Raw genomic sequence first — 27,472 nt, forward strand, 5'->3', positions numbered from 1 at the left:
CTGAGCTGCTTGTATGTGATGCTGGCTGTACATCTGTGCTGATACTGGCTGAGGCTGCATGTATTTCACCTGTGAGCTGCTAAAGACGTCTGGACTGGGCCTATTATATATGAATGCTTCTGTACATTTAAAATAAGTATTTAATTGGCCCAGTAATTTATATACATACTAAAGCAACCATCTTGGCTGACGCCTGATTTTAAAAATGGAAGTAATAGAAATAAAAATGTAGCACATTACTTAACTCATAAGAGGAACAATGTAGGCTACAGGCGATTCACACCATATTAAATAATGTCTTATTTTCATGGTTTAGTGCACATACAAACCACTAAGACAAAGTGATAGATTCAAAAAACGTTTTATTAGAACAATACAGCAGATATAAAGGTCTATCGCAATCAAACACTCCTATCAGAACAGAACTTCAACAGACAATATGCACTCCCCAAGAGAAATAAATTAATATAAACTAGATCAAATAAAAACAGGAAAGAAAATAAAAGTGAAAAATGTGCGGGTTGCCTGGAAGAGACGATGGTAATTCAACTTCCTGTTCAGAAAAAAAAAAAGCCGCCATCCGATGTCCGACTGGCACACCTACATTTTAAACAATTTTAGAAGGGTTTCCATTGTGCAGGTGCGAGATTTTGGTATCGCGAGAAAACATTTTTAAAACGTTGTTTTAATCTTGTCTCCATATCTGTCCTTAAAGTAGTGAATTTTCTCTAATCTTTAGATGAGACTTCTGCCCTCACCTCGCAATTTCTCTGATTAAATGCTAGAAACAGGTGATAAATAATAGGGGGGAAAAGAGTGGAAATTAAAGCTTGCAAGAATAGTAATAGTAGTAATAAAATAATAATAATAATTATTATACCCAAAACAGCAGTGGATATAAATTAAAACAAAATCCAATCAGAAAAAAAAAAAAAACATGTTTTCAGACAGAGTATCCTTGTTCTGTGTGGTGGTGAATCTTATCATGTGTCACGGAGGAGGAGGAGTACAATGAACTGCATCTGTACTGTAATAATACTGCAGTTGTACCAAAATGATATAAGACTCTGGGGCCTTTGTTTATAAAAAAATATATATCTAAGTTATCCATGATGTGTTTCAACAACTCATTTAAGGGCATATCATAGAAAACAAACTTATACTGGTGACGTTTTACTTTGAGATAAATCAGACAATTTACAGTAAGATACATGAAAAATGGCTACATGTCAAGAGGATTCTTTTTTTTTTTTTTAGATCATAGTTTTGACTTTAGATTTGGTTTCAGGCAACAGACAGTTCTACTCATGAGGCCCCAGGTCTGTTTTGAGATCAGTGCTCGGACTCTCTGATGCTTGAACAAACACAAGGTTCAACACAAAAGTGAAAAAGTAATAATAAAAAAAACTGCGTAGAGGACAGCCACTCTTCTGTCTCCTTGTTTAGAATGCAAGTTTTAACGGCAGAAAAAGCGACTCTGGACAAAATACCAGCGAGTCTTGATGTCGCCATTTGTTTGATAAGATTCTGATGTTGTGCCTTAAATTTCCTCCTCGCTTGAAGCGCTTCCCTCCAACCGCAGTATATTATTCTCTCCATTGCAACTCACTGCTAGAGCACCTCTCCTCATTTTTAATTGATTCATCATCTAACACATTTATTTATTCTTGCCATCATATTATAACATATTTTTTTGGTCTTTTTTTCATTTACGTTTCATACAAATCTATAACCCAAAATTTAGAAATCTTATTTACATGGAAAAGGTTGGGTTTATTTCATTTATTTTTTCCTTTTGAAAGTGACTATTAACCCCCTCCCAGTTCCCAACATCTCCCCCTGCTACCTTCACAATCAAGGAAGAAATACATTTGCCACTCAGTTCTTTTTTTGCTCTAAAGTGTGACTCGGAAAACAGCATTCAGCACAAAGCACCCGAAAATGTATTTTTTAAAGCCACAATTATGCTTCCTTTTCAAATCAAACCATTAAACTCTCTTAAATGTCAGAACTCAACACAGAAGAAAATGTACGATTATTTGAGAGAGGTTTTGAAAGTCTCACCGCCCACCTCCCACAGAAATGGAGATACATCCTGGAAAGAGCAGAGTCTATCAACTGGTTTATAAAACACACCAGCTTAGAAGTGGTTTCAAGCAACACAGCCGGAGGAGGTGGGGACTGACAGACACACAGAAAGAGAACAAAAACCCTCATCAGTACGTTTTAATAGCGCCCCCTGGGAGGCCATCCTGTGTATTACGCACACAGACACACACCAAACAAGCCACTTCGGTTTGCTGTCTGGGGGGGGGGGGGCGCATGTGTGTGCATGTTTGAGGAGCATGTGTGTGTTTGTGTGTTTAATTCTGTGCATATATGAACCAGTGCCTCCCCGTAAAATTTGTGACAGTGAACGAGTGGGTCACTGTGTGTTTGCATTACAGCGTGCCGTCGGCGGCGCAGCCCCCTCCCGCCGTGTAGCGAAACTCCTGCAGGTTGGAGACGCCGTGGAAATGCACGAAAGCTCCGGCGACCACCAAGATGTGGAACAACTGGTGGGAGTGGAACTAGGGGAAGAGACAGAGAAGAAAAAAAAAAAAAGAGTACATTAAATGGGTGTGAGAAACAAGCGGCGTGACATAAAGATAGGAAAACGTGAAAAGGCAAGAGCCCCTGCTTTGGGAACAAATAGGGGATAACAGCTTCTACTTTGAGAACACACCCTTAATATTTTGTACCATCAGTGGCATGTGTGTGTTTGTTAGTCACTTACCCAGATGTCACACTTGCCAGGGAAGAACCTCTCGGGGATGCGAGCGGCGTACAGACACGCTCCGGTGATATAGAGCGTCGCCATGAGCAGCAGCCAGCCCATCTGGCCCATCGTGGTGGCTTTGATCAGACCCTCGCTGATGACAAAGTGCAGGGAGGGAACCACGCCGCTCAGACCCAGCCCCACAAACACTCCTAAACACAGACAAGGGACATGGACAGAGATTGTGTCAATACCTAAACCTGCTTTGACTGATTGTTTTGCAAGCAAGCTATTAACAGAACACTGACTTATTTTCACTTTATGAAGAACAGACACAAAGACTAATCTACTTGGAGTCATGTTTCTGGTTACTTGGTGTATATACACGTCTAATATTCCCTCTCTTTTAGCTTGGTTACTTGTCTCCACCGACTCCTGAGGGAAACATGTGCATCTTTAGAAGCTAAATGCTGCTAGCTAGTTGCTAACTGTGTCCGTCTAAACAAATGGTGCTGAACATAAAGTGTACAGCGGGGTTTTAGAGCGAGCTGAAAACCAAAAATATGTGCTGAAAAATGACAAAAAGCTCCAGTTCTTCCTGGGAAGAACTAGAGCGGTTCAGCATTTTCACTGTAGCAAGGTGAAGATACTTTGTGGGTTTATCACTATAGGCGACCCCCTTCACATTACACACAGTCATTTGATCCATTGCCAACATAAAATACTGATTAGAGCAGCTTTAAAGAACAAAATAATGTCACTATCTCACTCTACCTGCTCTGACTCCTCTGTACTGCGGCTTGGCAAAGAAGTCACACTGGGAGACGATGATGGCGGACAATCCCAGTATGCACACCACTATCAGGTAGATGAAGCAGGGCTGAGGGGAGCAGTAGAAAGAGTAGTACAGCCAGGGGACAAAAGAGCCCATGATCAGGAAGGCGATCCCACTGTAGTCCAGCCTGGGCACACAGAAACAAAGAGAAGGTGATTAAAGACACAGCTCACAGAAAGGGGACGTTTTTCCTGCTCTAGAATCTCAGATAGTGAAATCTGAGTTTACAGAATGTGCGTCTTACTTGGAGAAGACTCTGGAGACGCCCTCAGAGTGGCAGTAGACTGTGTGGAAGAGCCAGGAGAAGGAGAGGCAAAGGATGGCTCCCAGGAAAAACATCCCGATCACAACCTTCTCCTGGAACGGGGCCACGAACGACATGTTGGGCCTGAACATGTACATCAGGCCCAGACAGAGGAAAAACAAACAGCCTGCAGGGAGAAGAAGAGGGATGAGAATTAAATATTAATCATAGATAAATAACTCCCCAACAAATGCTGCTATCCCCCACTGAGTTAATCAGAATGAAATAAGTCACCATGTATTCAGTTTAACATCACCTAGGACTAATTAATGAAAATTTTAAATGCTGAGGAACAGACCAAAATAAGATAAACAGCAGCAATAGTATTCACTGTTAACACAATCTCACCCAAGTCATTTAGGTGCAGAATCTCTGTTTAAGCACCAGGGGGGAGCAGAAACTCAGACAGTTGTTTCTAAAACAGAAGACACTTAACTGGCTCCCCAGCTGCCACAAAAGAGAAAACCATGTGGTTCAACACAAATCCAACTCATTCGAAGGTGCTCGCCCAAAATAAACGCACTGGAATTTGAGGAACTGTTTGTTTCTTACACAAACCTGCAGCTCTTGACATGGCAATGCTTATAAAAGCTAAACAGCCTGGTTTTGCTGCGTGCGCGCGTGACAGTTTACATAAGATTTTGCTGTCAAACCTATCTGGTTTAAATGAAGATTAACTAAAGGATAAAAACAAGAACAAGTGAAGAAACAGATTACAGGAACAAAAAAGTGAAGTGAGTTTTAAAGTCCCTTTAAAAAGTAGGATATAAGGCACGAATGTTTGTTAAAATCAGGGTTATAAGAGCATCTGTTTGTGTATGTACTACCTAGCAGATGTGTCCAGATGTTTCCCGTCTCTGTGTGGATTCTGAAGATGCTCCTGAAGCAGGCGCGAAAAGAAGGCATTGGTGGCCTGTGGCCGTGAAGCAGGAAGTCGTTGTCCTTCAGCCAATCGGGGAGCACGTCGTGAGGTATGACACGCCACCGGCCCTCCCACACCTGGTTGGTTAATAAAAATTTTTAAAAAAAAAGGACAAAAACATCACATTTAAGTTTAGAAATAAAAACAACCTGAAGGCTGGGAATGGATGGAAGACGTTAATCAAATTCAAATGTCCTTTATGAGAAGCAGCTGGTTGTTTACTGCATTTCCTTGAAACGGGATGAGTGTTTGTGTGTAAGATGGGAGTACAGTATGTGATCACGAGTGTGTGTAATGTAGGTGTCGGTGTCAAATGAACAGTATTGGGGTCAAGTGATGTAAATAAATAGACTGAAGTTATGGCAAACAGCCCTGATGGAGAGACCGGAGAGAGAGAGTTTCTCTCCTGTGATTAATTTGCCTAATTTACAACATGTTGGTTGTAATTCAGCTGACTGTGTTTCTGTGTGTTTGAGAATATTAGTCCTAGCTGGTGCACTCAGCTCATAGTGGTCCAGCAGTGTTGTCTTACAAACAGACACTCCTAACTCTTTATCGGCCTACATTTTCATTTAAAAAAATAAAAAAAGGTTTCTGGCAAAGTAAATGGAAGAAACCAAGAATGTGCTTACTTTTCCACGCTCACTCTCAATCTACACTTATCAGCAGAAAACGGCTTGATTTCTGCCATGTATTTTGGATATTTTCCAGTTTGGATTGTGGCTCATGAAACACGTTCAGCTTAAGAGATAAAGTAGAACATAAAAAAATAAAACCCAAGCATATGAAGTTTGCTCAGGACACAAAAAGCTCAGTTTTTATGGTTTTAATGGTGTCTTTTTATTATGTGGTTTTATTGAGTCCTGATGTAAAACTGCCTCGGTAAAACAAACATGGCTCTAGAAGATTAACAAATTTAGCGGTGGCGGAGGAATTAAAGGTGGGGCGGCTCCGAAACGTCTGTGTAGATAAGATGAGGGGCAAAATGCAGCAGAAACGCATGAAAACATTTTAACCATAACCTAATACACGCGCGCGCGCGCGCGTGCGTGCGTGCGTGTGTGCGTGCGTGTTACCTTGTGTACAAACTCCTCCATCCTCTCCATGGCATGGTGAGCCTGCAGCAGCGGAGTCATTCCCATGAAACCTTCATCACTGCTCTTCTCATCCTCCTTCTCCTCCTCCTCTTCTTCTTCTCTTCTTCTGTCATCCTCTTCATTTATTCTTTTCTCCTCGTAGCACTCTGGGACACTCTGGAAAGAAAAGAAACATAGTTAGGATGGAGGGATTTTTAGAGGACAGGTTGTTTAATGACACCTTTTCTCTTGTTCAAACAAAGAGGTAAAATAATATTTAGGTTTAATTACTTGGGGCATGTCAGCTTAATTAGATGAAAGAAGCGAAGTGTGATTGAGGAGGTGATCTTTATTTGATCAAATTGATTTTGCCACAAGTAAGTGATACCCACTTCAGAAATGTGTCTGACATTATGGATCCCATGTGCGACAAACAAACGCGGATTCAACAGGTGGAATATGACGGCCATAAGTCATGTTGCTCTTGTGTCCTGTTGAGGACATTTATGTTGTGTTGTTGTTTAGTTGTGTCTGTATTTGTATGTGTAGTGAAAAGGGAGATCTTTCAGCTTCAGGATTAATTACATCGAAGATACTGTCACTGTAACGGCGTGTATGCTGCAAGGTGTGATTATTGAACTGCCTTCAGGGTGCGCACGTTTTCCCACATCAACCAATCTTCTCACACTTCACAAATTAAAATAATTACAGAGACCATATAAAAATGTCTTAAAGCGGTGGTTCATCATGACCCCCTGTAATAGGTTTAATATGTATTAACCTATGAGCGACTTTGTGTAGTTTATAACTAATTTAGCAACCTAACCAGTATTTCACAAGAAAATACCAATGATTATAGAAAATAGCCAAACCCATCACATTAATCATCTCATGACCTCTCAGATTTATCTAGTGAACTCTGAACTGGGCTGTCTTAAAGAGTCTATATAAACATAAACAAGTAAAAAAAATTAAATGTTAAACGTTTAAAGAGGAGCAGAAGGGGAGTGTGCCTGCAGACACAGACTGAGAAGTGAATTAATAGTGATCACAACACTAGGATTTGTGTTTCTTGTCTTAATATATAATTATGAATTAAAACAAGCAAAAAAATAATTTAAACACAGTACATTTTTAGGAAAAAAGAGCCAATGTTTGATTGAACAGATGTCGACAGAGTTTGTCTAATCTTCAACAAGACAGTGGGAATTCAATCGAACACAATAGCAGTTAAAGCTGGGGAGCCAGACACAGAATTAATAGGGCTAGTGCTTTGTGATAAATACAGTCATCCATCATAACTGACACACACACACACACAGTGATGCTGTGTGGATCCAGGTGGATAAAAGTGATAATGTGCTGGCATACAAAAAAAAACGCACGTAAACACAAAAGATGTATTTCTTTAAAATGCCAACATAGACACGCAATCTTCACCGAACACACACACGCCGTGTTCAGCTGAAAGGAAGTGATTAGAAAAGATGTGCAGCGAGACAGATATAGACAAGAGAACAAGAAAACTGCAGAAAGAGAGAGATGTCCTGTTGTATATATAATGCATGACTAACCCATTTTTAAAGACCCACCAGCAAAATACAGTCCGACTGCATGGTCCCTCCTTTGTGCGAGTGTGTGTATTGACCATGATGCCTCTTAGACGTTTACGTTTCTCACATTGTCAAAGTCTGTAGACAGTCAACACTTTCAGATTCCTAAAGTCTGACTTTGTTGGTCTTACATCTGCCCATGTTTATGTGAGTGAATGATGAGTAGATTGCGCTTAATCATCTATGAGGACGAATCTCAGTCCGCTGCTGTGTATAGTAAGAGAGGTACACACACACAGTTTCAATCACACCAGACGGTGAGCAACTGTAAAACCACATTCTTGTGTGTGTGTGTGTGTGTGTGTGCGCGCCAGTGATGGAGTATACTATGTGTGCAGGGGGTATCTGGAACAATTAATCAAAATTTTATCAAAATCACAATATGGCACGATATTTGTTAAAGGTGACGTGTCAAAATACAATGTTAAATTAAATACTGTCATGTTGCAGAGATGTCCTGGCCTACACATAATGTTCTAGAGACTTGAGAACACATCTTTGTTTGGTACAGATCCCCACAAAAACCACACCAGAATTCATTTTGATATGTTTTTCAGTGAAAATGAGAATGATTATGTAAAAAGCATCATTCCTGCTACTATCGCAAATCATTTCGCCATTACAATATCAGTCAAAATAATCTCAATTAGATGTTCTTTTAAATCGTTCAGCCCTACACACCAGACACATAACATCCCCACTGCCATTTCACACAATGCATACAGGGCATCTACAGCACTGTAATAGTAAATACTTTCAGGACAGACTGGAATAGGGGACAGTGTGTCATTCATTAACACATACATTACGAAGAAGACATCAACGTAGATAAAGAGAGAGGTGGAGATGGATGGGAAGCATTTAGCCTACAACCTGCACGTTTAAGTGATTTATGATCCAGAAACCACCTTTGTACTGAACCACTTCAGCTGTTAGGTCACTCTGTGAGGTTGTGTGCTTGCCTCTTTCTCTGACTCACAATGTTATCACATAACCAAGGCCTAATTACATTCTTGGGTGTAAAGGAATGATAAAAATCGATGCAACAGACCCAGAGATATTGTGTTCTTTATCTAATTCCACATGTTCATCTTCGTTGTCAAAAGCTGGTGCCTTCATTACCTCACAAAAAGAGGAAATGACCGGTGGCCAGCTGGAGAGACGGAGAAGGAACAGCTTTTCTCCTGTGAAACATCTGTTCTCCTGCACTAAACTCAATCCAGGCAGTGAAAGCTGCAGTGTTGAGGTTTAGCAGCAGGTGATGCAGAGGGTTTGGCTGTCAACTGCTCAGTAACCTAATAACAAGGACAGGAGGGCTGTAAGAGAGAAATAGGTTAAGGTTCTTGGAAATGTGGGCTATCCCTAACAAGCTAATGGGCTTCCATTCAGACCCTCAACACACACACACACACACAGAGCGAAATTTGACTCTGTCACCTCCATCTTAATGATTGGTTCCTGACTGACGTTGAGTCACGTGTGGCAGACATATTGCATTCGTCCAAGGTGTGTGTGTGTGTGTGTGTGTGTGTGTATGTGTATGTGTATGTGTGTGTGTGTGTGTGTGTGTGTGGTTAAAGATATGATCCTCTTCCTCGGCTCTGAAAGCTCACCGAACAGCTCACCATGTATGACTACAACAACTGGAGGTCAGCGCAGGCCAGGCCGGTCTGACAAATTGCCACATTAGCCATTGTACCCATTTTTAGAGAAATAATTTCCTAGGAAATGCCAAAAGGGAAATATTTATAGCTCCGGAAATTGATTTAAAAGATGTGATAACATCTTCAACCTGTTAAAACAGTAGCTTGTCTACCAAAATAAACATTTGGTTTAGGGGCAGTTTGGAGGAATCTTACTAAGTATACTTACTAATCTCACACTGTCCATTTCTGCTTTGGGCTTGTGAACCTTTATGGCTGTAATGACTTTAATAACCTACATCATACTCAAATCTACCACTGACTGCTGAAAAATAAGGGGACATTCGGAGAAACGATGTAGACAACTAGGTCTGCAACCAATGACTACTACTGACAGTCATTTGCTCAGTTAATTGTTTGGTCTATTAAATTCCCAAAAGTGAAAAAAGTTAATTTTGTCCAACAAACAGTCCAGCCTTATTGGTGCATGGCATTTACATCCTGTGTTTTGACACCACAATTAGATGATCCAGTTATTTTAATAAATCCGTTTTATCTGTCCTCATGTCAGTGTGTAGGTAAAGGAAGATTGAATGTTGTTTATCTTCTGTGGAATAAAAAGTTCATACATACTAATGATATTTTTCGAGTGTTAATTTACCAAATTTACAAAACCCTGAAATATTCTTGTGCACAGTTAAAATAATATTTATGTGTGAAGCAACTTTTATAGTACAGAATGCAGCTCACAGTGCTTCACAAGGACTGAGAGAGAGAAAAAAAAAGGATATTAGTTATAAAAACCAGTTCATGATGGTTAAAAACTTTAAAAACAATCTAAAGATGATCAACATGGGAATGTTTGTTCAATTTTCATGTGTTTAAGGTGTCTCAAAAGCTTATTTCATTAATATTTATTCTGACCTCTCCAGTATTAGAGTACATGTTTTGTAAGTGACTTGTGAATTTTGTTTTTAGACCTTTTTCAGCACCGTCATTCTGATCTGGTTTTAATGAATATACAGTAAAGATTTAGCGTGACACAACAACTACAGTTGGAAAGCCAGATGATGGATAAAGCACCCACAAAAATCATACACGAAGCGTGTGTTTGAAGGACAAAGGCAAGAACAACAACAACGCCACAGAGACTTCAAACGCAAACACATAAGCGCAAGCTAAGCAGCTCATCTCGAATGATAAACAGACAGGAGAACAAGAAGGGAGCGAGGAAATCCCTCGAGACGCCGGTCTGCTCAGTGATAAATGAGCCCCTAAAGACCAATCTCTCCCACTGTCTCACACACTTAAACAAAAAAACCATATCCAGCTCCCCACAGACTCATTAAACATTCTGCATGTAGACCCGGCTAATGACTTTTCACCTGACTAAAGACTGAAATGCAGTGTGTATGTGTTGTGTGAGGCTCTAAATTAGTTAGAAGAAGATACGTTAGAAGATATGACTGAGAAGTGAGGAGGGAGGGGAAACATTTGAGGGAAAAGCTCCGTCTTCCAGTGAAACATGGAACTTTAGACTCAATGTAAACAAAGACACATGATGGCAGTTTAGGAGAGGGCAGGATCAAGGAAACGGCTGCCAGACAACAGGAATACAGCTGAAACCCTATGGACCAATGACAGCAGAGTCTGGACTTAGAGCTGGACTAAAGAGGCAAGACCTCACCCTTATACACTGTAACCCCTGCACAGCGCAGATGGAGAGCTTCGACATGTGAATCACACATGCAGAGTGCTCTCTCGGGGCCGTAACAATTCGGACAAGACGCCAAACCCTCAAAAACAGACAGTATGTTCCAAACGCACGCTCATGCCAGACTCTAAAAAAACGACACTGTGCTCAGGCTGCCACAAGACAAACTGTTCTCTCTGTTCTCGCCCCTGACCATGAGGAGTGCATGAAAAATCTGCATTAGTATGGCAACAGATTTTCAAATAGTTTGAGGGCTTAAATCAAGGATCTTCGTTTTTTTAAAGCCACGTTGTTGTTTCTTTCTTGCATCATTGGATCAGGGATGTATTACAAGATCTGGATAACAGACTCAAAGATGGTGCCTCTTCACTCCAATAATTTCCCACCTGGTGCATACACCAAAAAGCTTCTAGCTTTCGGGTTAACTTTCGTTGTACGCGTTCTGAATATGTGCAGTAGCGTTTCTCCCGCTGGCCCCACCTGCAAGTTCCCGCTCAAGGGAAGTTTTACAAAAATAAAATCATGGATTCAATTTTCTTAACAGAAAGAGTCATAATTGTCCTGGTTTGCAGTTCGAGGTGTCCCATCAACAGTTTACTCTTTTATAACGGTGATCTATGGGGGAAAAAAATGCTTTTTGGGCTGCAGGGGAATTTTTCGCTGCAATCCTGTGAGCGGCCACTGAGCAAAATTGGGAGCCAGACTCAGCAGCGGACCCAAATATCCAGGTATCATTTTGTTAATTTTTCTCCGAGGGTTTAAAACATTATGATAATAGTAATGCTACAATGACTGAAGGACTGTGATCTTAGACGCCAGGTACAGTAAGTGAAACGGAATGTCGACTCTGAGGCTGGGAGTCGATGCATGAAAGCAATAAAAACAAAGTGAGGATGTGCAGAGGACTCAAGGTCCAAAATCTCAAGCATTGTTCACTGTTTATTGGTATTTCCCTTGTTTTGTTATTGGTGGCTGAAGTTTGTGTGAGTAGTAAATTTCCGCAGCTTGTTTTGTCGGCTGACAAAACCCCGTCTCATTCATCTGAGTGTACAGTAAGTATGTTTGAGGGGCTTGTTTACAGATAACTATCTGTTGTCTCGGTATTGTCGGACATCTGACTACAGAAGTATGGACAAACTCCTTTAAAGGGCGGGATAACATAATCAGACTTTATTGGGTTCTATGGCCTATATTTAGTTCTCAGCAGGATCTTTTCTCCACTCTCCTGAAAATCTAATTTCATTAGTAGCATTAGCACAAACTTTCAATTGAAACCATTTTGCCTAACAGCTATTGCCATCTAAAATCTTAATTACCTAAATTGAATTAAACAATCTGTAAAAGACACCCAATTGAACTTTAATGGCACTGAAAGTTTGGCACTGAAAAGAGGAATCATTATGACAAGTTTTAAGTGGTACCGTCTGTTTAAAGCCATTCTGAGCACCAAATTACCATATCAAATGTCTCATATTAAAGTATGAGGCTGATATTGTTGGCAGTTAAAGAGCTATTGTTTTGAAGCTGTAGGGTGTGATCAGGAAGACACACAAATACCAGAATGTCATGGGGACAAGTTCAAAAGTGTCTGAAAAACAGGAAAAATGCAGTGTTTGAAAAAAGAAATCATCCCTGCAGCTTTTAAAATAAAAAAAGACTGTCAAACTAAGAGACAGAGAGGTGATGGCAGACAGGATGTGTGAAGCAAACCCCAAAGCTATACCACACACACTCACAAATACATTTCCAGACATGCACTACCATCCAGAATACTATGAAAAGTCAAAGCGACGGCCTGTGGGGGTGTTAAGACAGTCTACCCTGGCTGGTCGGGGTAGGGGGCCCCTCGCGGCCTCTCAGGTATCAGTGTTGTGTTACACATACAAGCAATCACAATGCGCACACACGCACCTTATTGTGTTTCAGACTGGCCCCTGTGCTGATCGCCTTTCACACTGAACGACAGCCCGCCAGCTTTGTCTGTACACACACGCCACAGTCAGAAGTAACACAAGTGCTGCCTCTGACATCGCGCGTCTGGCACGACTGATCAGTTCGCTAGGTTGCCTTCATGGGGATTTTTTGGCTGTGTTTGCCACATAACAGGCCTATTTTTAGAGGCAGTGAATCTTGCACACGTTCAACATGCACATCATTTTCCGACTTAAGCGCGGCGCTAAAAACATCAGGCGAGGCTGAGCCAACCCTCTCAAAATGCACTGTTAATTACTACAGGACAGAATGACTCATCATCGAGTTTGAAAAAGCCTCGAAGGTGGGGTGGGTGTTGATAATAAGTAAAAGTGGCGGAGGTTGAAAAGCTTGGTAAACTGCCTCATGATCAGACTGTACAAAGTCAAGTTCCAAGAACCTGCTGGGAAAACCTGAGAAACTCGTTAAAGAATGCTTCACCTGCGTCACACCTGAGCAAATATAGGCAAACTGGGATCAACTGGGACTGAGGGATTCATTTCAAGCTCTTTTTACTGTTTCTTTTTTTTTTACTTTCTGCTTTGCATTGAAGCGCCGTTCATTGGAAGTGATAATGTGTCATTTTATGACTCTTCCATGTTTACATACTTGTACGTATGTTTTACCCTCAAGGATAATTCATCTGTTAAGAAAATTCCAGTAGAACCAAACACCCCTTTGCAGTACAAACAAGCAAACATTCACATGTTGTCCCCAAACCTTGCAAAGCTAAAATTTAAATCTTCATCTGTTAACTTTAAAATCGTTCCTTTTCCAAGCGAGGTCAGATTATCTTTCAAAGTTTAATTAACTCTTGAGTTTAGTGTACTTTTTGATCTGTGGAAACATATCAGGTCTTCAAAGGGAAACTGGTGCTAAAACAGGCTGTGTGCGAGTAATTAAACCACAATGTCTTCAAATCAATATGAAACTCAAAAGATTCAAACCTACTGACCCTTCCTCAGTCGGAAGCCGTGGTCTGGCAATTGTCTCCAAGTCGAAGCACAACTTTCAAAGCCATAAAGAATATCCAATACACATATCTTTCAAACTTTTCAATGCTTGTTCCTCCTCTACACATGTATGCTGCATAACAGGTCTACTGTTGTCAAAAGACCGCCTAATTAGTCCAAAAGATGACAATATTGCAGTGCCTTTTTAAAGTAGCACAGCCACGAGTATTACTGAGTGGACACCTCACTGAGCCACAGAGTAAACAAAGGTTTTTATTAATAAAGTAAAAAATGTGCAAGAATACTTTCCATAGACATCCACTTATCCATTTTCAAATCTAAAACGGAAACGCTCCAGAATACCCGCAGTGACCGAGAACTTTAAGCCCCGCTTACATTGCAACTGTTAAAGTTGACTCAGATTTTAATTTGGGGAATTAAAAAAAACAAAAAACACTCCAGTATATAGCTTATGTTTAAGACGTTGACGTTCAGCATCAGTTACAGAACATTATACTTCCCTGCTAACAACATCTAGTTAATTATTAATGTGAGGGTGTGTGTTTTCATAGTTCTCCTGTGTGACCAGTTGACCCATACCGTGCCACAGGTGTGTTTCTGTGCTGGATACTCACCCTATTGTGTGAGGGGCACTCTGAGGTGCTAAGGTGGCTGGTTGAACCTGAGTTGAGCGTGTCTCCTTTCGCCCGGGGACTCATGGGATCCGCAGGCGTGCTGTCTTTTGTGTTTTCAATGAGGTTTGTTCTGTGGCGAAGCACAAAGGCAGGGCCCTCAGCCCCGGTCGTCTCTCCTCCGTCCAGCTTGAAATGCTGGACCGCTCTCCAAGGAAATAAGATTCAAGTTGACTAAATCCGGGTGAGACCAGACTGATTGGACTAAACAGGAACATGTGGACCAGAGAGAGGGGTAGAAAGTGAGGAAGAAAGAGAAGATGGGGGAAAGGAAAAAAAAAAAGTCAGCCTCCATGATTTTGATTATCCTCAAATTTGAAATTACGGTAATAAAATCCAGTGAAAACAAAACAGAAGAAAGTACCCAGACATCAGAGTTGTTAAAAAACATTATTAAACCATGAACAGTAATAATACAATACTGTGCAGCAGTTCCCCAAACATTAAAAAATCCAAGTGCCAATATTATAACCAATAAATGTCGAATCTTACTTTAAATCCTGAGCAATTAAGCACAGTAAACATCACAGCCAAAGCATTAACAAGTCTTATATGTTGTGTGGGCCAGACTAAAAATAAGATACGCAATCTAGTAGATAAAAGTTCAAATCCCTTACAAGACAAACTATTCTGCAGATCCATCAATGTCCCCACTGCAGTTCATTCATTCAAAGCAGTTCTGCATTAGAGATAAAGATGGTGTTATTTATCTCTGTCATCGTTGAAGTTACCTGTGGTATTAAGGCATTAAAATACTGGATCTACTAACACCGTCAGCCAATTAGGAGCTGCCAACTTGCTGTCATTGTGAGTTGCTTAGAGACGAGAGGTGTCAAGGACAGGAACAAGATATTCACACACTACAGGAAGTAGATGTGTCCCATCGTGAGAACTTACAATCGCCTTTTCTTCATCTTTCTCCATGCACTTCACCGTTTCTCTACGCAGTTTGACTTCTGCTTTACAGGGAAATATTTTACAACACTATTCTTTTCAAATACCAGTTTGTGAAACGGTGTAATAAGAATAAACAGGCTCATGACCTAGACTCATTCATATCTGCAGGACTTTACAGCTGCTTGTTTCCAAACACTCACACAAACCAAATCGTTAATGTTCCGTAAATGATGATAACTGCGGCTGCACATTAATTTTACCCCGCTGAGATAGTGATTCTCTCCGTGTGTCTCACCCTCTCAAACAAACACACACAGCGCTCAAGAGGGGCCAAGTCAATGTGAACATGACCCCAAGCACTGGACCACTTAATTTAAAACAAACCTGAGCAGAATCTGTGTTGATCCACCCTATAGCATGTAATTAATTTGTAATACGGTAGTGTAAACATGTACACACACACACAGAATATGTAAAAAAAACAATCAACACAATTTCTGGATGTGACAAATGCTGGCTAAGTATGACTGGTAGACCAAAACAGAGCGATTATGGTTTCATATTTAGTTAGTGTGGACAATGGACATATATAAGTTACATACCCACATAATGGTTAAGGAGAATGTAAAGATCCAAAGTAATATAATCCCTACAACTACTCTGTAATGATAATTTAAACAGCCCTACAACCCTAAGCAGTCCTAAAAGTAAGACTAACTAAATGTTATTAGGAAACACACTGCTCTTTGAGGAGTTATGACGAATCCACAACATACTAGCTAATTAGCATTACTACAATTATTTAGTGAAATGTGTTTATTAATGGTGGAATTAAAAAAGTATTCAAAAAGTAAAAGTGAAAACCCTCATTCCTGTTAGATTTTCATGTGAGGTTGGCAAATAGGCACGTACTATGGCAACGGCAGCAGCGTTGCACTGTAAATAGCTGTGTGTTGTGAGTGCATATACGTGTGGTTTTTCCACTGAATGATGATTATTACAGAGGGAAACGGTCAAACCAAAGCTTGTGGCTGTGAAAGAACATTGCCACGCTATAAACAAAGAGACGGGCAAGGTGAAGAGACAAGAAACGAAAGACTACACAGAAGAAAAAAAGGGCAGAGAAACTCATTACAAGAGCTATTGGAAAAATACAGTTTCACCACCTAATGACATTGACCAACAGAAAAGTACCGCTATTCTGTGCTGCGAAGATGAGGAAGAAGACTATTTGAGCTGAACTGAGATGCCTGGCCTGTGGGCAGGCCCCCTAATCGAAATCAAACACTTACACTACACTCGTTGTCCAATCAATCTCCAATTCCTCCCTCCTCTTTCTCCCCAATCGACTATTTCTGAAAATTACATCAAGGCTCTTTTTGAGTAACTGCACCCTCATTTTCTGTTATGATGAGAAGTGAGATTTCATGCTGGGCCCTTATTAGCTAGGGAATAAGAGGAATAAACTACTTTTGATGTAGGTTTTTATTGCAACTAGAGTCAATTCCCAAGATAACGGTCTTATGGCCTGACTGCCACACAAGAACAAACTGCTCTCCTGACAATTGAAATAGCTGAGACGTTTTGTTCTGTGTGGGTCAATTAACAGTCTGGAAGCAGTGGAAGACGGGGGGGCATTAAAGAGACCACACGTGACCACCTTACTCTCCACACACACACACACACAGTGTTAAGAATGTTCAGTTTCCTACAGTTTCATAGGAATGGGCAACTACCTCATAGTGTCTTTGCAATTTCCACTTTTTTTAGAGCGTTCACACTGTCGATACTGAAACCAGAAACAAACTCAGATACCACACTGATGAAGGCGAGATAGCCAAAAATATCTGGTGAGGTAATTAAAGCAAAGTTTACTGGATGAGAGATGTGCGACATTTTTTATTTTCTTCTGGATATTTGCGACAGTAGCTGTTTGAGCGATTGTCTTCTACAGTCGTGTTATTTTCAAAGGGGGGAGGTCAAAAACATATAAGACAGACTGGGTTCTCACAGTAGCAGAACAGACACAACAGACTGACCCCATAGTGAGATAAACAGGCTCATTCTGATGGAACAGAAGATATAGCGGAAGAAGAGAAAAAATGGATTCAAACACAGAAACCAAATGGGGCTTCCCAGGGTCCGTGCCAACTCCAAACGTCAAAGTTTCAGTTCTGAGAGACCAGCTGACACATAATGTCTGTCGACAACAGGATGTAAAATGACTCATCAAGATGTTTTGTGCGGGGTAACAGTATGATCACAATTTTCCTGGTTCATAAAAGCCTTTTAAATGTTGTTGTATAAGCCCGGATTGTTCCCTATTTAAGTCCCTACAATAATTCTCTCCAATATCAGCAACCTCACTGGATTCCTGTTTTAATGCTGAATATTTTATCCTCTTGACATTATGAACCAGCTCTCAGGCTACAACAACAATGTTATCAATATGTATTATCGTCCTTTAACTGTGGATGCTATTGATTTGACCAACGCAGGTCAATACCAGCAAACGTGTGTGTCCTTGACAGCTGACAAAACAGTGTGTAAGTGCTTTGCAGGCCATGTTAGCATGTTTTGAGTTGTCCACTTTAAAACCTTACCAAATGTCATGACAATATATTGATCTTTAAATATTGATGTCAATGATGTGACCCATGAAATTAAGCCCTCTTAGAAATAGGATGGGTTTGAGAGAGGTAAGAATTTTGAAAACAAGGCCAAGGAAACTGGATATCTCTGGGTCATCTGTTTTTGTGTTGATGCTGCTATAATGGGAACATTCTTCAGCTCTGGCTTTGTACTTTCCAGTGCGATTTTTTTAGTTTACCGTCATATAGCAAATCTTATCTGCGCTGCATGTTAACGCACGTTCTTTGTCTGATGTACTGATTCCCAATGCTTTCAGGTTAAGCGCTAGCTTTAAAAACAGGAAGGTGTCCGCTAAATTACAGGCTCATGCGGACACTACTGTTATCCAGAAGGCCATTAATGGGCTTTTGAGGGTATCAAAACCTGTGACCTTATATTCAAAGAACAATCTCTCTCACCACAAGGTCACTCCGACATCCAAATCACTTACATCGGCAGTTTCTTACTGTGATCTTTATGCCTGTTGTGATGCTCATGAAAGGACAAATACATTTTTCTAAATACTTAAAAGGAGGATTGACACCACTCTTATGTCTGAATAGTAAATTTGAAGCTAGAGCCAGAAGCCAGTTAGCTTAGCTCAAAGACTGACTCAAACAATGAATTGGCATTGGCAGTTTATACAAACATGTTATTTGGTGAACTTTAGAGGTGCTGGTATTTTCTTACCTTTAGACAGAGCCAGGGCAGCTGTTAGCTCTGTTTCCAGTCTATATGCTAAGGGAAGCTAACCGGCTGCAGCTTCATATTTACTAGACAGATAACAGAGTGGTATCAATCTTCTCATCTAACTCTCGGCAAGAAACTGAAGAAGCATATCTTACTAATGTGGCATATTTATAAGTCATCTTTATATTGGGTATACCAGTAAATAATGTAACATATGAGCTGGTATAAATGGTAATGATGTGTGATGACACGTACCATCTTTAACCATCTTTCACCCACATTTACGCCACACTGGTTTTCCATCTGTTGGTCCAACACAATAAATATTGGATGGATGGCAATTAAATTTGGTAAAAGGCATTCATTGTCACAGAGGATGAATAATAACTATGATGATCATAAGACCTTATATTTGACGGCATCACTGAGTCTAGATTTCAGTGAGTATAACACTTCATGACATGAAAGGATACATCTATAAGTCAAAGACCAAATTTATTCTTTAACTTAAACTGCACTTTGAGATTATTGGCATCTATACATGCTAACATGCTAAGTTTCGCATGCTAACACTCCAGTGTAAACACAATTTATTCATGTACACTTTTCCAAGCAGGCATGTGCCCAGCTTTCCCCTCACGCTCGTTGTCACCATCTTTCTCTTTGTCTCACTCTCACTTCCCCTGTCTCACTTTCTCTCAAACACACCAACACACACACAAGCAGAAGACAGCTGACTTTATTCCAAAGTAGTCATTATCTGTGTAGAGTCATGAAAACGTGGCTCCAAAATTCAATCCTGGCAACCGACAGTCAAACCCAACAGGAACTCAGGTGAAAAAAGACTGAGGAAAGAAAGAAATTAACAATAACTGAAAACCAAAGCGAAATGTCAATGGAAATTGATTTTTTTCTCTGTTTTTTTCTCCTCAAGGGAAAGAGTGTGTGGTGAATCTGGGCAGCAGTTCTAAAAATGTGGAAGTGGAATGAAAAACAAGCAAAAAGTACCCATTTCTGGCTCGTAAACTGGACTGGGTACCCACATTAGGTTAAGCGGCCCATCTGCCATGGCTGTGATCGTTTGTACTATAAAATCCCACTTATATCATTTTGTGTAATACATGAGGGGAGCTTCGTCGGGTCGCCTCAGTAATAGTGAATGCTGCCTGAAAACGAGTTAAGGAAGCCAGGGGAGAGAAAATGTGTTTTATGAGGAAGTTTACTGCAGACGAAGTCAGTGGAACAGAAGTGGGTGAAAGTGTAACTTCTTCTAACTAAAGGAGACAGAGAAGGTTTAAAAAAAAAATAAAAATTGTTATGTTATGTTAGACAGGAAGTTATTACTCACTAAACCTGCTTTGCAGCATTGTCTGGTTGTGAGACACGCAAATACGCCAGGGTACTGCACAAGTGTGTGGGTGTTTGTGTATTGACACATTTAGGTGTAGGTCATAGACTATTTGAAAGATCGCAGTGTTTTCCTTTACAAATGTAGGACAAAGGTCAAACAGACAGTACAAGTACTGTGTAACTGGTCTATGTACAGAAAGAACATAAAGCCATTTACACACATGTTGGACAATGTTTGAAATCCTGAGTAGTAAGAGAAATATGGAGAGAAATGAAGACAAGAGAGAGGAAGATTACATGAATAGCTGAGGAAAGACAGATAAGCATGTTTTACAAACATTTAATATTCAGTGAAAGACTAACACCCATGTTAAAATCATTTTTGCAAGTTAGAGACCCTTATGAACTTGTTTGACATACCCACAAACAACATTTGCATTCATATCTCTGCAAATATAATCTTTATATAGCAGCTGTTAGACGCTAAGGGGAATCCTAATCAGTGATTTATTCAAACAGGTGCGCTGGAAAGGACAACAAGTTTAAATTTTAAGTCAAATACAAAATTTTGGCTGCAACAGGGATCACATTAAAGAGATCTAGCATATAAAGTCAAACCTATACCTCTTACATTTTCTATATTTAGGCCATTTACTGCACATTACAGTGAGCACACTGCTTAAGATTTACAAAAAATGCTAAAATGCGATTTGGGGAAAAAAATTTAATAGCAATTTTTCTGCCAGATATTGTGATTACAATTCGATTTGCTGTTTTCTTAATTGAAGTTTTGCTAAAAGTTCAATATTCACTGCCAGTCTATTTTTGATCATACAACAACAATAAACAAAGTTAAAACAGACCAAAAAAGAAACAATTAACTACGTAGCCTACTTACTCATAGTAGAAGCACAAAAATCAAGGACAACTGAACAAATCTGAACAAGTCAGCAAAATCAGACAGACAAAACGCTCTTATTCTGAAATGCTCCATGTGGATATGTAACGGGCTCACAGAGAGATGATATCTGTAGTTGATGGACACAAAATGGCAGATTAACAACGTGTAGGCTAAACGCTCCACTGCTGAAACACTTCAGTGTGAGCTGATGTCGAACAAAACTGCGGCACAGCCACTGCCTGTGTCGGTCGGCTGGCGCCATTATCCCACGTTTTCCTCTAGTTTCGTTTGTTGTTGTAAAATGTACACGCTCTGATTGGTGAGTAGGACCGTAACAGGAGAAGCATGGCGCGTGTGATTGGCGAGCAGATCTGTCACACAAGGATGACAACGGCATGAATCTATAACAGTATATCTGCAGTATAATTAACCTACATTTTAATCGCCGTCTTCACGATTGCCTAATCGCGTTCACGATTAATCGTTCATCCCCACAGTATATGATGTTTATCAACTTCCACAGCAATGCTGCAACATCCCTGTTTAACTTGTTTCAATATAGCCTGCAGGTTCTTGTGTTGTGAACGTTGGTGGCTGTCAAGCAACATGCCCTTTTCCCCTACAATGTGTGCTCACTGACTGAGTCACTTCTTCAGAGATGGCCTGTCACCTGCTATGTCATTACTCTCTCTCTCTCCGACACAGCACGAGAGAAAGTTATAAAAAAATACTGTCACACAGTGCATCCATTGCTCTCCCTTCACACACACACACACAACATTTGTACTATATGGTGACATTTTTACATCATTTTTACATTTTTTAATCAGAATGATTATAGCAATGACACGACCTAAGATGAACCATAAAAGCAAGGATAATTATAGCTGAAAGGTAGGAGGAAGACAAATTATGGATACATCACTGGAATGGTCTGGACCAAAATTATCATTAAACCTTGATATCATTTGTCTCTAATACAAAGGCTTGCATGCATGCTGTTGTCTCTGGCAATAAAGGGAAAGATGACCTAAGAGAAAACTAAGGAGTGTCAAGTACCACAGCATCTACAAGAAAATGCATGTAATGACTGTGGATTGTTGTATTTTTATTGTATGCATTTACTTTGTAAATGTTCAGTTAAAAATACTTTATTTTAATGAAATACAAAGTCAAAGTTAATGCTTAAAATAATAAAGATATTTTGTTATCTAAACATTTTGACTTTTTTTTTCCCATATTGGAATTGAAACATCGACCATGTTTATTTAAATTTTAACCAAACGTTTGATATATTAAAAAAATATATATCGTAGGGTTTTGGATGGATCATTGGGTACTTCCTGAATGTACAGAAGACCATAACTACGTAAGATAATGCTTATGAGAATAAAGACAAGAACATTCACAAATGTGTCTCAATCTCTACTTGTTATAATTAAGAACATTTTAATAAAAAGTGCTGTTGCTATTTAGCTCTTCTAATTTAATATATCAGTTTTTCTGTAAAGGACGTCACTTTGTAATTCAAAGAAGCCATGATAACTTACTTGAATAACCAATGCACAGTCGACAGCACAGACACTTCGACCGGGAGCAGAATCTTTTTTTGTTCTTGCCACAAACATTGACTTTGTGTGACACCACATTTTGCACGTTGCCCTTTAAGCAACATTAACAAGGCTATTACATGACAATGAAGCACGACTTTTCTTTTCTTGTAGCAGAGAACAGCAGAATGACTGTAGTAAACATTAACAATAATTAAAACACTGCAGCTTTGTGTGTGTGTCAACTCACTGTTGTAGAGAAGAGAGAGTGGGAAAGCTTACCTGGTACAGCTGGTACCTGTGTATCGATGTGTACCTTTACCGAAAATTAGTATTGAAACCATTTCAAATATTTAGAATTGATATGAATTGAAAAATCTAGAACACTAATTGGCTGATATCTGTAGTCAAAAAGATCTACACCTTACCTAAAAGTCAGGCTGAGTGTGGGATGGTAGTGGTGATGAGAGGGGAGTGTGTAAGACTCTTTTAATCAATTTAGGATTTTGTCAGCGATGGTGAAGACTCTTTTCTTGTTAAACTTGTCAATATCTTAAGCCCTTGGTCTCGCTTACTCAAGTAGAAAGAAAAGTAGCACTGAGGTCAATAACTTCTATTTTATTTTTTTGTCCCAGTGGTTTTGTCCCTAAAAAGCAAAATAAACCTGTACATTATCACCCTCTGAACTGAAATAACCACAAAGCTTTTTTACCTTATGGGGACTTTATGCTCATGAAAAACATGACCTTTTGGGTGGTAAATTGTAGAGCAGGTTAATGTTACGGTAGCTGGGTGTTGGAAGCTGCTGACAGACGTAACTGTAGATTTTTCCACATTTGTCCCTAGTTCATCACTTCTAAATATTCTCTAAAATCACGCAACGTTACAGCAGCTAACACTGCCCATTGCTAAATTAGCCACAAAGCTAATGCCGTATTTATCAATGGAGGAACGCTAACGTCGTAATGAGCCGTTAAAACTATAGTTTCTATTCTAAATATATTTGTCTGCAGCCTGTCTGCAATTAGTCGGGGTGTGTGAAATGATTAAACCAGAGTGGACATGTAAATAAATGTGAGCTGAAAAAGAATCTAATATGGCTTCCAGTAGCTCCTCTTTTTGTGACGTTGTAGATGTGAAACGCTGTAGTCAGAGCCGTAACGGCTCTGGTTGTAGTTATAATGTTAGTTAAATGAAATCGCAAAGTTGCAGGTCCTCGTTGTAGACATTCTTGTAGTATTAGATGCATTCAACAGCAGCTCACTGTATCCTAGACCGATATATACCGACGGTGGTTAAATGGTTTCACGTAGCTTTGATTAGAATTAAAGAGTGCTGGTAAAGTGCTGAACTAGATGTGAATGTGCTACATTGAAATTATGGCAGATTATGTGTAAAATAAAATACACTTGCTTATTCTCGCTCACTCTCTCTGTTTACAGATGGCTGAAAAAGTTGCACCTTCCAGTAGCAAATATTTATTGATGTGCAATTGTTTACATGTTCACTTTTTGAGACTGTAATCAATTTTATTAATATAATCCATTTAGGAAACGGTTTTATAGCCCACATACATACCAGCTTTCTATATCAGCCTGTTCTAAGTGTAGTTTATATAGTAAAGGGGTCTACTATCCAAATCATTCTTAAAATCAAAATACTGGCTCATAAATCGGCTCTTTTTCACTTTAATATCAGCATCGGCCCCCAAACACCTATATCAGTAGGGCTCTAGTAAATTGTTACTGTTTTGTGAACTAAGGTGTCCTGCTATCCATGCACTATTTTTTAGAGTTGGAGACATTTTCTTTCCACAAAAATTGGATTAGTCACTTCGGAGTCAAACTCTCTCATTTGGTGGTGCCCTTCACATTTTTATGGCGCTTTATGCAGTGTGTGTTCATGTGGCGGGGGGTGTGGGGTGTGAATAGGCCTCCCTTTGTATTCGGGGCAGCTTTACAATGATCCAAACCTGCTGTTTGAGACCACATGACTGCTTTTACTGTTCACTGGGTCTATCTGGTCTTAACGAGACCTGCACTTAAACATAGCCACACGCATACACACCCACCCTACCATAATATTACTGAAAACACACCTTTCATTCTCTGTCTCCATGCTGCTACACCTAAAAGTTAGTCAGTGAAAATAATTGTATAATTTGATTTAACCGTTGGCGGCTTCACATGGATGGGGTTTGCTTTATGAGAAAATTAATGAGAGACACTTCAGAATATTTGCAAGCCAGTTTAGCATGTTTTTCTAGTCAGACAATATATATATATATATATATATATTTATTTATTGTCTATGTAAGTGTGTGTCTCCTGGTGACCGCTCACTCCTGGTACAACAGTGAGTTACTGATGCGGGTGCCAGCAGTCTTATGACGGACAGATAAACAAAGAGAACCAGTGTCGAGTGAACCACACACAAGCACATGCACGCCCTTTTCCTCTCATTCACAGTATACACAAACAGGCAGCCACATTGCACACTTACTACCAAGTATACACACTCACGCTTGCCTGACATGGTGGGAGGTGGTTTTACCAGAGAAATATTCCACAGGTATGCCACAGGCTAAAACTCTGTGTCCCCACAACACCCTGTTCCTAAGACATTCCTACTTTCATCAGAAGATTAGAGAAAAATACCATGACAGATTACACATACATACATAAGCACAGATGATATGTTAGCGAGACATTCAGGTGTCCTTCTCCAGAGGAGATGGAGTGATTCGTCATAGTCAACGATTTGGTTTGATGTGAAACAAACTCATAACCCTTGTAACACTCTGTCATACTTATTTTCAACAATTTCAACAAACCCTTTTTAAAAGCGGTTGCTTGCCCAAAAGAGCAGGTACCAAAATCCTTATATGCAAGTCATGCCACTCCCCATAGAGTTATATTGAGGATGTGATTGAGAGCCAAAATACATCCACCAACAAATACAAAAAAATAAAAGACCTATTTTCACCTCTAGAAAAGAAAAGTGCTCTCATAATCACAGAAAGTGGCATAGATGCATGTGCAAAGGAAGAACGATCCACATAAAAACATGGTGGCACTGCGTGTTACTTTACCAAGTTATCAACTCTTCAGTTGTTGGTGATGAAGGCTAAAAAATCTATCTGATTGCAGAGTTTGTCTTAACCCCACTTAGGTAAAGCAGAGAATCCGTGAATATATCAAATTGTCCTGTAAAATGTGTAAATGTTCCACTATAGAATGCCTAGGCTAACATTAACACAGGTTAAATCCTGTCCAAAGATATTAAGACACTGTTCCTAGTCTCTAAATTGTACTGAACCACCAACCATCTGAAAACAGAGCAGACACAGACCACAAGGTCAGTGGTGTGCTGTTGGCTCTGCCGGTTAATACAGTGCAACCAAATGCAGTGGTTTTCAAGCACTGGGTGGTAATGCAAAGGTGCGTTGCACAAGGATAAAAATAGGTCCCCTAAATGTTCTGAAGAAGGGACCTAAAGCTATGAACTATATTAAGACATCAGTGCCTTCTGTCTCTGCAACATGACACAGGCTGAACAAAACACACAAGGGTCAAAACCATAGGCTATTTTGTTAGCTAACTCTACGATTTAGCTGTAGGCAGAGGTCACCAAAATCATTTTATTCAGATTACTGTTACATAGAGAGAAAAACATATTATTTCTGTTAATGCCATTTATGCTCAGTGATTGGGGCGTAAGCAATTGGGAACCTCCGGGTCTGAAAAGTGATACCAATGCGGTGTCAGCAAGCGGCAGCTCCACTGGTAGCAAAAATAAGTCAGATTGCATTGGATTTAATGACAAAATGACCCTACTTCTCAGCTGATTTATTCCCTCAGTAAACACTTTCCAAATGAGTTTATGGTCTGAAGCGTTAGTTTTAAGTCTTCTTCAATACAGCATGGTGTTCATTTTGTAATAATGGTCCCATTTACAGGAAAAATGACAATAAAGCAGGTTATGTTTTAGGGTGTGGCTGTCTTGTGATCGTCAAGTCTCTACCATGGTGACCTGTCAATCAGGACAGAGGCAACTCGTTTCTGCGCTGTTGAAAAAGCTTTTTAGGAGTCAGCTGTTCAATTTTCCAGTTAGAACATTTTGTTTTAAGTCTGTTTTTTCACTCGCCAAAATTAGCATCCCGGTTAATATCACAGATAACGTGAATTACGGCTGCAACCAAGGTAGCTAGCGCCACCCTCTTGTCTAAATATGGTCACATCAGGTCACTTCTGGTTTCAAAATGCCAAACTAGAGGCTTCAAAACACTAGTCCACAAACCAATGGGTGACATCATGGTGACTTATTTTATACAGTCTATGGGCGTAAGATGCTTCTAGTGACAGGCTAATTTAGCTGGGTATAATGCAAATGTTGTTATGTGCGTACATGTTCAAAGACAAACCATTTGAGAGAAAGGCGTGTTTTGTCCTTTTTGTTTTGTACACCCCACACACACGCACACACAACTAGCCCTGTTTTGATATTTTGTGGAGGGGGGGGCACAAATGGAGACAAGAAGAGGAATATTAAAGAAAGAGAGCAGCAGCTACTCTGTCTTATGATCAATCAATTTTGCACTGACAGTTCTCTACTATTCTTAGCAGCTATGTTTAGCTGCTCTCCTCTCCTGCCTGGCACACTGTCAAAGACTGACTTCATTATACATTAAATTCTCTAGAGAGTTGTACTTCCAGTAAAAAATATGACGTACAGCTTAATAGCCACAACTACAAAGAGACGCGATGCACACATCAGCTCAAGCGATGGAAGTTCTGAGTTCATTATTTGTATAATTGCAAATCAATATCTTCCAACAGGAAATGACAGCAAATTTCCTGGTTAGATGAATCAGATAAATGAAACTCTATGCGGTTAACATACTGTGGGTACTTGATTTTTTTATAGAACACTGTTGTTTTGCATAAAATAAAAAAAAATCGGAATTGCATCC

General features: G+C 39.8%; 1 protein-coding gene across 1 annotated transcript in view; it reads right to left on the bottom strand.

Moving 5' to 3' along the window:
* Nucleotides 1-345: 345 nt before the first annotated feature.
* The window catches only part of adipor2 (adiponectin receptor 2), a 28,775-nt gene continuing 1,648 nt past the window's right edge, over nt 346-27,472 (bottom strand). The window contains exons 2-8 of the mRNA XM_046072252.1: nt 14,425-14,685; nt 5,896-6,072; nt 4,725-4,896; nt 3,838-4,024; nt 3,533-3,720; nt 2,777-2,970; nt 346-2,570 (exon numbers count right to left, since the gene is read on the bottom strand). Coding sequence (XP_045928208.1) covers nt 2,442-2,570; nt 2,777-2,970; nt 3,533-3,720; nt 3,838-4,024; nt 4,725-4,896; nt 5,896-6,072; nt 14,425-14,508 — 1,131 coding nt within the window. The 5' untranslated portion in view covers nt 14,509-14,685 and the 3' untranslated portion in view covers nt 346-2,441. The remainder of the gene's footprint in view (nt 2,571-2,776; nt 2,971-3,532; nt 3,721-3,837; nt 4,025-4,724; nt 4,897-5,895; nt 6,073-14,424; nt 14,686-27,472) is intronic.

Source organism: Micropterus dolomieu, linkage group LG16, assembly GCF_021292245.1.
Source record: "Micropterus dolomieu isolate WLL.071019.BEF.003 ecotype Adirondacks linkage group LG16, ASM2129224v1, whole genome shotgun sequence".
NCBI lineage: Eukaryota > Metazoa > Chordata > Actinopteri > Centrarchiformes > Centrarchidae > Micropterus > Micropterus dolomieu.